General features: G+C 37.5%; 1 protein-coding gene across 2 annotated transcripts in view; it reads right to left on the minus strand.

Annotated features, from left to right (window-relative positions):
* Window positions 1-13,253, minus strand: part of LYRM7 (LYR motif containing 7) — a 33,477-nt gene that overhangs the window by 12,410 nt on the left and 7,814 nt on the right. For both annotated transcript variants that reach the window (XM_066388078.1, XM_066388077.1), the window contains 3 exons: window positions 8,210-8,282; window positions 6,145-6,215; window positions 170-251 (listed from right to left, as the gene is read on the minus strand). In XM_066388078.1, the coding sequence (XP_066244175.1) occupies window positions 170-251; window positions 6,145-6,215; window positions 8,210-8,282 (226 nt within the window). The remainder of the gene's footprint in view (window positions 1-169; window positions 252-6,144; window positions 6,216-8,209; window positions 8,283-13,253) is intronic.

The raw sequence follows: 13,253 nt of genomic DNA on the forward strand, positions 1-13,253 counted from the left end.
GTAAAACAAAGTTTCAGAATTCAGCATTTTTAAATGTTAGCTTTACAAATGTATAAAATATATACTATAATTTCTGGCAAAATCAAGCTGTTTAGTAGTCAGCAATTAAAGCATTGTAATTATTCAATATTTTTAAAACACATTGCAATAAGAAAATATTTTTACTTACTCAGTGTATTATGGTCTGTGTGAATACCTTGTATAACAGATGTTCTGAGTAATAATTCCACATCGGAACCTATTTTTATTAGCTGTTAAGAAAGCCAAACACATAGAATAAACCCCTTAGGTGTTTTTTCAAGGGTTCATATGAATGCACTTTTTTCCCCCATTGATTTGATAGACAGAGAGGGAGGGAGAGAAGCGGGGGCAGGAAGAGAGAAAGAAGCAGCAACTCCGTGTTCCACTGAGTTGTTCCACCTAGCTGTGCACTCACTGATTGCTTCTTGTATGTGCACTGGTGGGGGTTGAACCCACAACGTCTTGTGCGCTGGGACAACGCTTTATTTACTGAGCCACCTGGCCAAGGCTGAAGGCACTATTTTTGAAAATGTAGTGCTGCCTTTAACTTTCTATAACCATCCCAAGTGTACAGAGGGCTCAGACAGGCACACACTTTTAACGTTATCCATCTGTTCCATATTTTATTCCAAAATAGATTTAGAGTATTGTTTTGTATATATATTTTATAATTTATTTAAAGTACAGTTTTTGTGGGGGCTAATCTTCCTTTTATAGAGCTGGATGTTCTAAACATTAGAGTCTTGGATTAGAAGTCAGAATTCTTGGATACCAACTCTGGCTCTGTCATGAAGTGTATGACCTTGGGTTAATAATCTCCTCTCAATTTCAGACATCATTATTTACAAAATGAAGAACTGGACTAGAACAGCAACTTTTAACACAGTGGACCCCTGGGGGATCCTGAGATGCTTTCAGGCAACCCAAGACATCAAAATTATTTTCATTAATACTAGAGCTCTCTGCATTGTTTGAGTTGTGAACAGTAGTAGAGCTTTCTCTATGAAATAGCATTTATACTTCAATAAACCAATGACAGGCAGGCAAACTGTGATTACTCAGACTTGGGCATTTGATAGATTTCTTTTTGGAAAATGAGTGAAGTGTGGTGGGAAGTTAAGAGGGGTCAGATGATATAGTCTTATAGGTCATGGAAGGTAAGAACTTTAGATTTTGCACTGAATGAGTCAAGGAGTCATGGGGTTTTGAGCAGAAGAGTAATAGAATACACCCTTTACACCCTGACCCATTTGCTCAGTGGATAAGAGCATTAGCCTGGCATATGGACATCCCAGGGTTCGATTCCAGTCAGGGCACACAAGGGAAGTGACCATCTGCTTCTCTCTCCCTCCCTTCTCCCCATTCTCTGGGAAACCAGAGGGAATGAACAGGTGGCGAGTATAAATCCTGGATCAAAAAAAAAAAAAAAAAGTGTGTGTGTGTGTTTATATATATCTATATATCTATATATATATATATATCTCCATTGGTCTAACAGAAACAGAATTCCACATTGCAACTAATCTTTAAGAAAATTTATCACTTGTTGCTATATCAAAGAGTATTCAATTATTTGAAAAGTTTATAATATATCCAACTTCTTATTTGTGTGAGGCTGAATTTTCTCATATACTTCAGCCTAAAAAACATCATATTGAATGAGGAAGCAGATAGAATTTAGCTGACTTCTATTAAGCCAGACATGAAAGAGATTTGCAAAAAAAGTAAAGAATGTCACTCTTCTCACTAAATTATTTTGAAAATCCAGTTATTTTTCATAAGTAATGTATTTGTTAACATGTAATGCAGGGGTCCCCAAACTTTTTACACAGGGGGCCAGTTCACTGTTCCTCAGACCATTGGAGGGCCGGACTATAAAAAAAACTATGAACAAATCCCTGTGCACACAGCACATATCTTATTTTAAAGTAAAAAAACAAAATGGGAACAAATACAATATTTAAAATAAAGAACATGTAAATTTAAATCAACAAACTGACCAGTATTTCAATGGGAACTATGCTCCTCTCACTGACAATCAATTAAAGAGGTGCCCCTTCCGGAAGTGCAGTTGGGGCTGGATAAATGGCCTTGGGGCCGCATGCAGCCCTTGGGCCATAGTTTGGGGACCCCTGATGTAATGGGTTTATTATCTTTAAATGATTTAATCAATACATATTTAAAATTTCTCAGTTTTACAATCTAATATGGTAAATATTGTTAGGTACAATACATAAATAGTACTTTTCAGGGTCCTAATTTTTAAGAATGTAAAGGGGTCTTGAGACCAAAATGTTTGAGAACTGTGGGTCTATGCTTAAGTTTCCTTTTGGTGCCAAGACTAATGAACTCTCTAATATATAATTGGACAATGTAATTATCCAAAAGCTACTAAATAGTTAATATATGCAGTTATAGAAAGTAGAAAATATATATTTGTGTATAACAAATATATAATTCCTAGATTGCTTAATGTTAAATTAGTACTCTAAAAGTAAGTAAAATGAATTTGGGAGACTGTAGTTCATTTTGTTCATGTAGTTGATATAAAAAGAATTTAAGATTTTAAATCATGATTTCAAAATTTAAAAATTGCCGAATTGTTATCAGTCTACTGAATAGCATACAATATAAATTCCCATACAGTACATCTTTTTTTTTTTTTTTTGTATTTTTCTGAAGCTAGAAACGGGGAGAGACAGTCAGACAGACTCCCGCATGCGCCCGACCGGGATCCACCCGGCACGCCCACCAGGGGGCGATGCTCTACCCCTCCGGGGCGTTGCTCTGTTGCGACCAGAGCCACTCTAGCGCCTGGGGCAGAGGCCCAGCGCCTGGGCCATCTTTGCTCCAATGGAGCCTCGGCTGCGGGAGGGGAAGAGAGAGACAGAGAGGAAGGAGAGGGGGAGGGGTGGAGAAGCAGATGGGCGCTTCTCCTGTGTGCCCTGGCGGGGAACTGAACCCGGGACTTCTGCACGCCAGGCTGATGCTCTACCACTGAGCCAACCGGCCAGGGCCTACAGTACATCTTTTAACTCCTATTCAAGTCATGACTTAATTATAACATCATCATAATTTCTGTATAGTTCCTGTTTCCCGTCATATGCTTAAGGGAAAACTTTCCCGGTTTTTTATTTCTACACTATAAAATGGGGCAGAGGAGCCCATGCTGGAGGAGGGGAGAGAAAGTCCACATGGAGGAGAGGAGAAGTAGCCAATATGGCAGAGTGCTGAAGGAGAAGCCAGTTTGTAGAGAGAGAAGGAGATGGGGTACAGAGGCCGAGAGATTCGTTTGCCCCTCCGAGTCAAAGGGGAAGGAATGGGACCAAAGATTCACTTCAACTTTGAATTACTGGATATTGGAAAAGTTTTTATCGGATCTGTACATTGTTACGAGACAATACTATCCAACAAAGGCAGCATTGATGCCCTCTCCCACTTCGGCTATGGGTGCCTGCTTTGTTTTCAGTCCCATGGAAGGCCTCATCGAACCTAGCGGAGTGCAGGCTATCCAGATTTCCTTCAGCTCTTCCATCCTGGGGCACTTTGAAGAACAGTTCCCTGTCAACATCAGTGGATCATCTGAGCCTGTGAAACTGAGTATTAAGTAAGATATATCTATAACTAGTGTGAAAACTAACTGAAGTTTTACCTATTCTTTTCTTAAACTTTGTAACTAAATCACATCTTAGATATCGATAACTGTCTTTGCTCATATGAACACATCAACTTAATGGGGTGTTTTAAATTTCCACCATTGTTTCCCTACTAAACATTGTGGACTTATTATAACATGGATACAGATGCTATTTTGGTATCTAGTTTTTTCTGTAAGCTAAAACCTTATAAAACAAGGATTTAATTATTAAAATTAGTTTCTAGTTACTATCTCTGTTTAAGAATTTTTAAGGAAAATAAGTTATTAACATGTGGATAAAAATAATCTATTATTACAGTTTCACTAAATCTTCATCTTTTGTTTTTATTTTAAGAAAATTCTTTAAATGTTCTTATCTATAATGCCTACAGGTATTATAAAAGTGTCTACTTACAGTGTCTGTCAGCCAAGGCTACACACTTGTAGCTTTTGTACTGGAAGTCTTTTGATGGCTTCCCTGGCTGCTTGTGATAATTGAAAGTCATCAATAGTAGGGTTTGTCCTCAGGTTTTAAACACAAGTTTTATTACTGCTTTGACTTCATTAGTTGTAATAGGTCTCCTCAGGTTTTCTTATTCTTCCTGATTCAGTTTCGGAAGATTGTATGTTTCTAGGACTATATCAATTTTGCCCAGGTTGTCCAACTTGTTGGAAAATAGTTGTTTATAGTATTTTCTTACAATCCTTTGTATTTCTGTGATACCGGTTGTTACTTCCTCTCTGTCACTGCTGATTTTATTTATTTGGGTCCTCTCTTTTTTTCTTGATGAGTCTGGTTAAAGGTTTATCAATCTTGTTTACCTTTTCTAAGAACCAGCTCTTAGTTTCATTGATATTCTGTATTGCTTTTAGTCTCTATGCCATTTATTTCTATTCTGATCGTTATGATTTCCTTCCTTCTACTTACTCTGGGCTTAATTTGTTGTTCTTTTTCTAGTTCTTTTAGGTGTAGGGTGAGATTATTTATTTGAGCTTTTTATTGCTTTCTGAGGTAGGCCTGTAATGCTATGAACTTTGCTCCCAGGACTGCTTTCAGTGTCCCATAGATTTTGGGTTGTTGTGTGTTCATTTTCATTTGTCCAGGTAATTTTTTATTTCTTCCTTGATCTCATTGTTAACCTATTCATTGTTTAATAACATGCTATTTAGCCTCAAAAAAAAAAAAAAAGAAAACTTTCCCTTTTTCTTTATTTTATGGGATAGAAATATTTAACCTATTTCACTGTCTCAATAGCTTGATTATTACAAATATACTGCTCACAAAAATTAGGGGATATTTCAAAATGAATGTGAAGCAATAAAATATACCCTAATTTTTGTGAGCAGTGTAGTTACTATTTCAAAAATAGCATTTTTTGAAATATAGAAAAGCATTTATAACAAAGCATTATCTTATTAAAAATGTTAAGTTATTGATTTTAGAGAAAGAGAGAGGAAGGGTAGTGAAGGAGAGGTAGAGATGGGGAGGGAGAGGTAAATTGATTTTTTCGTTCTACTTATTCATGCCATCAGCGGTTGATTGTTGTATGTGCTCTGATGAGGGACTGAACCTGCAACCTTGGGCATGTAGGATGGCCTTCTAACCAACTGAGCTACCAAGCCAGGGCCCCCAATTTTTTTATCATGTAGAAATTCTATTAAACATGGAAGAATTTCTCTAATTTGTACCTTCCATTTTACCAAACTGACTCTTGGCATCATAAATACCTCTGCAAATAATTTTCCCTTCTTCATTTTCTTCCTATGGGTCCTTTCCCTATATTTATACAAGGTCAGATACAGGAAAACTTAGGAAACTCAGAACTGAGATAGGGTATATACACAGCATGATTTTATACAGGGAACAAATCATTGTGTATTTTTTAATAAACATTCACTGGAAGTACTAGGGAGCTCACAAACTAATGTCAGTACACTGTCTTCAATTAGAATAAGTGACTAAAATGCAAATATAGAAGCAAACCAAAAGTAGTTTATAATTGTGGCTGGTTAACTAACACTGCCAACATATGAATTAGAAAAAAAAAATCTGTCTAGTTGACCTAAATGAGTAGACATTTTCTCTGTAGTTCTAACTTATTATAGCACTCATTCTCTTTAGCTTCAGTCATTTGCCTAAAGTAAAGACAGCATTGCTATGGGTGTTGCGATTGATTCAACTGCTCTTGTTTTAACCATGACTATATCCATGTTCATTTCACCAGGCAACCTGCTGCCTTATGGGTGTAAGCACATGACCCGGATGAGGTGAGCCATACCAAATAAGTAAGGGTTATCTATAGCGCTTTAATGATTAAGGTTTTTATTTCATATAACACCTCTATTTTCATCATTTCCTCTAGTTGCTAAGAAAATTTACAGGAGTTTTACTATTTATCCAGTGTCACACCAATAAACTCAATTAAAAGAAACCCCAACAAACAAAAGAAGAGCATTATTATATTTGAAAAATTCAATTACTGTACCTCTTCTATTTTCTTAGGAGAAGCTTCACTTTTATTACTTTTGAATTCTTCATTTATCTTTATTCTGGCTGCTACAGAAAGAAAAGTACACAGTTATTTGCTTTTCTAATTTAAAATTCCTGTCCCAATAATTTACATACTATTCATTATGAACGACTACTTCTCTAGTAGAGAAAATAGTTTTGTCCCATGTAAAACAAAGTATAGAAATAAGAAACTTATTAAAGAAGTCTCTTGGGGAGCTTTTGACAGGCTGGCAAATTTGTAATTAAACCTAATACAGTATAAACCTTCAGCACTATATTTTTGTTTCCTGCCTTTTATTTATTTTAGGGGGGGGGACAGATAGGAACAGACAGATAGGAAGGGAGAGAGATGAGAAGCATCAACTCAGAGTTGTGGCACTTTAGTTGTTCATTGATTGCTTTCTCATACGTGCCTTGACTGGGGAGTTCCAGCTGAGCCAGTGACCCCTTGCTCAAGCCAGTAACCTTGGGTTTCAAGCCAATGACCTTTGGGCTCAAGCCAGTGACCGTGGGGTCATGTCTATAATCCCACGCTCAAGTTGGTGAAGTCGGCGATCCCACGCTTAAGCTGGTGAGCCCACGTTCAACTCAGCAACCTTGGGGTTTCGAACCTGGGTCCTCAGCACCCCAGGCCAATGCTCTATCCACTGTGCCTCCATCTTGGTCAGGCTGTTCCCTGCCTTTTATCCACTTTCATTTGTGTACCTTTACCTATTAGATTCTAATAAATCCAATACAATGCTTTGTTTCTATAAATATAAAAATTTAAATAAAAATGTTTTTAAGATGGCAAACTTAGTAGTAATACATACAAACACATTAAACCACACATACATACATAAATTAAAGATACACAGCCTTAATTAAGTGCCTTGGCTGACATGTAAAGTGAGTGATAAATAAAACTTTTCTTGACTCACACCACTAAATCTTTGGCATCATTATAGCAGCATAATTCAGTTTAATCTGACAAACTGCCTTATTGTGTTGCTGTGAGCATTTAATGGAATGATCCATGTAAGTGCTTAGTAAATATACAATATAAGCTGTTCTTATAATTATCGCACTTAAAAACATTTACAGTGCCTGGCCGGTGGTGGTACAGTGGCTAGAGCGCTGAACTGGAATGATGAGGTTGCCAATTCGAAACCCTGGGTTTGCCCAGTCACGGTACATATGACAAGCAACCAAGGAACAGCTAGAGTGAGTGAAGCAACTACTTCTTGTCCACCCCCTCCTCTATAAAATCAATAAATAAAATCTTAAAAAAAACCCAACAATTACAGCAACAAAAGTATGCTATTCTGATTGAGAATAATCATAAAATCTTCCTTCTATGCTTATAATTTCAATATGTAAGGTGGTTGAGACTTTGCGTTTTAGAGCTAGACTGTTTAGGCTGAATCCTAACTCTACTTCTTATTAAATATAATGTGGGGCAATTCCTTTTATATTTTGTTAGTTTCTTATCTGAAAAATTAAAAATTATAATAGCAACTACATCACAGGGCTGTTATATGAATTAAATGAGAAATTTGTGTAAAGTACAATATAATATACTTTAATATTCAAGAAGTTATTTTTGGTGAATAACAAACACTTGAATTCCTAGGGACAGTGGAGACACTTTACCTAGGTTAAAGAAGTTTAGAAATGTATGAGGATTGGAACTGAACATGACCAACACAGAACTAAGCTTTAAAGCTCTTGACTTCCAGATAAGATAGGAACCACCTAAAACAGTGAAATACTGAATTTGGAACTCTTTGGGATAGATTCTCCTTAATAGTTGCTGTCACTTCTAAAATGACACAAGGCATTAACAATATGGTAGCACTTGGTCCTAAAGAGTGTGAAAATTTGATTATAAAAATGACTTTAAGTATATAATCCTCAAAAAATTATAACATATAACATTAGGGAAGAAATAGTGAAGGTCATTCCCTATGACAAGTCTTGACTATTCAGGGTTTCTTGGATATATTAGCAGCCACCTGAAGAATGGACTTATTCCAAAGTGAAAAAAAAAATAAACTTACCTTCTAATGCTCTGGTATCATTTTTAAAAACTTGTTGTCTGGTTCTGTGCAATGTTTTAAAGAGCTGTAAAACCTATCAAGAAAATCAGAACTCAGATGTCAAAAAAAGTTACATTTTACGTAATTACAAGATTTAAACAATTATTATTTTTGTTTGTCTCTTAGACTAGTTTTCAAAGTCATTGATGAAAACTGGGGTTTCCCAAAATACCTTTACACTGATTATTATCTTTAAATTAAAAAAATAACTTTATTTACAAAAATAACACAAAGTTATTTGAAACAAAACAATACAAGGATAGTTAAAAAGCCAATAACCTCCCTGCCAAAACCAGTCTGCTAAAGTAAGCAACTTTACCAGTCTAGTAAGTATTATTACCATTTTTCTTAACATGTTGAGGCCTTTGTCTGTTCTTAAAGTGAGATGTGTATATACACAAACTCATGAACTTACTATATCTTAAGAGAGCCCAGAAAAATGTTTCAGGTAATTTAGGCAAGTTCAATTATGAATACTCAAAAGGTAAGTAGAATGCTAAGACTTCTGAATATTCTAAGACTGTGCCCCCCCCCCACCCCCCACCCCCGCCGCAAATGGAGAGAAAAGAGCCTGGTAGGAGACAGACTGTGAAGAGGCTTTAGTGACAGGCTAAAGCCACCTCACACTTCTCAAGTCCAAAAAAGTACTCAATATTATTTCCCCAATGTTAAATTTCTCCTGTCTTCTCAATTTCAGTTATAGAAGACATAGAATTTCTCAGGGCAGCAATCTCAAGGTCACCTTTAAATCTACTTTACTTTTCACATGGAAACTTCAGGATAGCTAATCTTTGTCTAGTCTCCAAACCACCAAACTATTTAAGTTCAAATGTTCCCCATCTCCCTCTTAGACTACTTACAAAGATTTGTCACTCTGTCACCCTCCCCTCCTCTCCTCCAGTCCATTCACTAGAAAATAATATCTAACATTTATTGAGTATATCTTGTGTGCTAGGCACTATTTTAAATATTTTATATATTTTAGAAAACCTACAACTTCAAAGGCAAAACAGAAACAGGAAATGAGTAGCAGAAAACATACAAATAAAACAAAAACCAAAGAACTACAATTAACTCCTAAGTTATTGCAAACATGGAATAACAACAAAAAGAAGTTAAATTAGAAAAGGAACATTCAGAAAACTCCCAAGAGCTCTGGGATGTCAAATGAATGAGAACAAAGATTACATTGAGAAACACTACCCAGAAAGTAGAATAAAACTGAGAAAGAAACTGAGGAGAGAAGAGATCAGAAAATTAAGGGATTGGTCTAGATCAGGGGTCCCCAAACTTTTTACACAGGGTGCCAGTTCACTGTCCCTCTGACCGTTGGAGGGCTGGACTATAAAAAAAACTATGAACAAATCCCTATGCACACTGCACATACCTTATTTTAAAGTTAAAAAACAAAACGGAAACAAATACAATATTTAAAATAAAGAACAAGTAAATTTAAATCAAACTGACCAGTATATCAATGGGAACTATGGGCCTGCTTTTGGCTAATGAAATGGTCAATGTGCTCCTCTCACTGACCACCAATGAAAAAGGTGCCCCTTCCGGAAGTGCAGCAGGGGCCGGATAAATGGCCTCAGGGGGTCGCATATGGCCCGTGGGCCGTAGTTTGGGGACCCCTGGTCTAGATGGCTCCAACAAGAGAAAACAAATTAAAAGAAAGAATAAATAAAGAAAATTTCACCAAGTAAGTTGCATGAGTTACTAGATTGAAAGTGCTCTACCAAGTGCCCAACATGAAACCCTTACCACAGCTCATTATGATGTACATTCAGCACAAGGCGAATAAAAAGAAAAATCTGAGAGAGCAACAGTTCACATATAAAGGGTAGAAAATCAGAATGGTATGTGACTTCCAAATAGCATCACTGTGAGAAGACAATACTATATATTTTTTATTTTATTTTATTTTTTAAGTGAGAGGGAGACAGTGAGACAGACTCCTGCATGCGTCCCGACCGGGAATCCACTCAACAGTTCCTGTCTGGGGCTGATGCTCAAATCAACCGAGCTATTTTTAGTAACTGAGGCTAATGAGCGTGGATCAACAGAGCTCTCCTCAGCGCTGGGGATGGACACTCAAACCAATCAAGCCACTGGCTGCAGGAGAGGAAGAGAGAGAGAATGAGGAGAGGGAGGGGAAGAGAAGCAAATAGTTGCTTCTCTTGTGTGTCCTGACTGGGAATTCAACCTGGGACATATGAACGCCAGGCCAACACTCTATCCACTGGGCAAACCGACCAGAGCCATATAATATCTTCAAGTTTTGAAAAAAAATGTCCAGCTCTGAACACCATACATAAAAATTATCACCTAACTACAATGGCAAATAGACCTTTTCAGAAACGCAGTCTCTTATTACATGTCATACATCTTTTCTTGGAACACTACATGTGTTCCACTACATGTGCTCCACCAAATCAAGGGATGAAGCACAAAGAAAAAAGCATAGGAATCAGGAAAAAGGTGATCCAACACAGGAGAGGCAGAGATGATGGTAAAGGACAAATACAGCTCAGCATTTGTGCCACCAGCCAAGGAAGCAACTAGTTTGGACTACAGAGAAAGCCTGAATTACCCCAGAAAAGATGTTACTAGGGAAAAAATAAAACTGGTAGACTTTAGTTTTGTTCAGTTTGGGAATAGATATATAGGAAACTAACCAATGATAAAACAAAGAAGTTAATAATTTCAAGAAAAACTAAGTGTCAGATATTAAAGGTAATGTAATTATATATTTATATTAGAGAGCTGAGGTGTGGATAAGTTTTATTGTCAAATGATATCAGAGATGAAAACTGATCCATCAAAATTTTATATTGAGAGGAACAGGGAGTAAGGGGGAGTTTAGTTCTCAACCTCCATAGTTAAGTCAACAATTACTATCTCCAAAAAGAAAATAAATAAATAGCAGTTTAAGCTTGTTTAGAAACATGAAGGTAGGCCCTGGCCGGTTGGCTCAGCGGTAGAGCGTCGGCCTAGCGTGCGGAGGACCCGGGTTCGATTCCCGGCCAGGGCACACAGGAGAAGCGCACATTTTCTTCTCCACCCCTCCGCCGCGCCTTCCTCTCTGTCTCTCTCTTCCCCTCCCGCAGCCAAGGCTCCATTGGAGCAAAGATGGCCCGGGCGCTGGGGATGGCTCTGTGGCCTCTGCCCCAGGCGCTAGAGTGGCTCTGGTCGCAACATGGCGATGCCCAGGATGGGCAGAGCATCGCCCCCTGGTGGGCAGAGCATCGCCCCTGGTGGGCGTGCCGGGTGAATCCCGGTCGGGCGCATGCGGGAGTCTGTCTGACTGTCTCTCCCTGTTTCCAGCTTCAGAAAAATGCAAAAAAAAAAAAAAAGAAAAAAAAAAAAAAAAAGAAACATGAAGGTAAACAAATATCAAAAGAAATAGTTAAAATGACTAAAAGCTATTATTTCTGGGAGTAGGAATCAGGCGTATGTAGCAAGAAGTAGACACGTACTGGTATTTGTGCGCCACTATTTCTTCAAGACTTTATTTTAATTCATCTGTATTTGTCATAACCTTTTAAAAGCAGAATGTGACCTGAGAACTGTATTTCCATTCACAAAATTTGCTCTAAGTTACTTTCTAACGGCTTTACAACATAGCTAAGTCTGCTTATAATTTTGCTACTCTAAATAATACTTTTCTTTGGAAAATAAGTCCTATGGGTAGTCACTCTCATCAAGTTGGCTCAGCTTAACATACTAATTTCTAGAGGCCATAGATGTAGTTGATAACTACAGGGGATAAAGATTTAAGAAGTAGATCCTAGGAATGAAAGTTGTTTTAACCATGTACATTGTATCTCAGAACACTTCAGTGACAAAAGATTTGGTCTACTAAGGAATTCTCTTGAGAAATAAACACTTTAGACCACAGTTAACAAACTCACATAGAGTTTGTTATACACATCTCACAATAAAGATAACCTCTTTCGGTTGAAATACACCAGCATGAAACTTGAAAAGAAAAACTCTGCTTTAGTACCTAAAGTATCACAGTATCATACACTTAGAAGCAGAAAGAAACCTTATCTTTCCTGTAAGTAGTTATTGTCATGCCATATAGATTTTAAAAATGCTATTAAAAATAAAGAAAAAAAATCCCTGAATATATATTATCAGAGGGAATAAAGGAAATAGCCCAAGTGCCTACCAGTCAATGAGTAGATAAAAAAGCTGTGGAATGGAAAAAGTTAACAATGGAATACTACAAGGCCATAAAAAAGAAAATCTTACCTTTCACAACAAAATGGATGGACCTGGAGAGTATTATGCTAAGTGAAAATAAGCCAGTCAGAGAAAGACAAGTGCCATACAATTTCAATCATATGTAGAATCTAATGAACAAAATGAACTAACATGCAAAATAGAGACAGATTCATAGATGGAGAGTAGGCTAACAGCTATTGGGGTGGTGTAGGGGGAGTTGGAGAGATATAAAAGAGACAAAAAGCCTGACCAGGCGGTGGCGCAGTGGATACAGCATCGGACTGGGATGCAGAGGACCCAGGTTTGAGACCCCAAGGCCAACTTGAGCTCGGGCTCATCTGGCTTGAGCAACCCCCCCCCCAAAAAAAAACAAACAAAAAAAACCCCTCACCAGCTTGGACCCAAGGTCGCTGGCTCGAGCAAGGGGTTACTCGGTCTGCTGAAGCCCCTGGGTCAAGGCACATATGAGAAAGCAATCAATGAACAACTAAGGTGTCCCAACGAAAAACTGATGATAGATGCTTCTCATCTCTCTCCGTTCCTGTCTGTCTGTTCCTATCTATCCCTCTCTCTGTTCCTGTAAAAAAAAAAAAAAAGAGAGAGAGAGACAAAAAAAAAAAAAAGGACTAAAAAAACCCCTCCCGGACATGTACAACAGCAGTTGTGGGGTGGGGGTGGAGGAAGAGGGTATAGGGCGAAAAATGGTGACGGATGAAGATTTGACCTATGGAGTGAACACATATGCTGTAGAGAGATGTGTTGTAGAATTGGG

Source organism: Saccopteryx leptura, chromosome 6 (genome assembly GCF_036850995.1).
Source record: "Saccopteryx leptura isolate mSacLep1 chromosome 6, mSacLep1_pri_phased_curated, whole genome shotgun sequence".
In the NCBI taxonomy this organism is placed as follows: domain Eukaryota; kingdom Metazoa; phylum Chordata; class Mammalia; order Chiroptera; family Emballonuridae; genus Saccopteryx; species Saccopteryx leptura.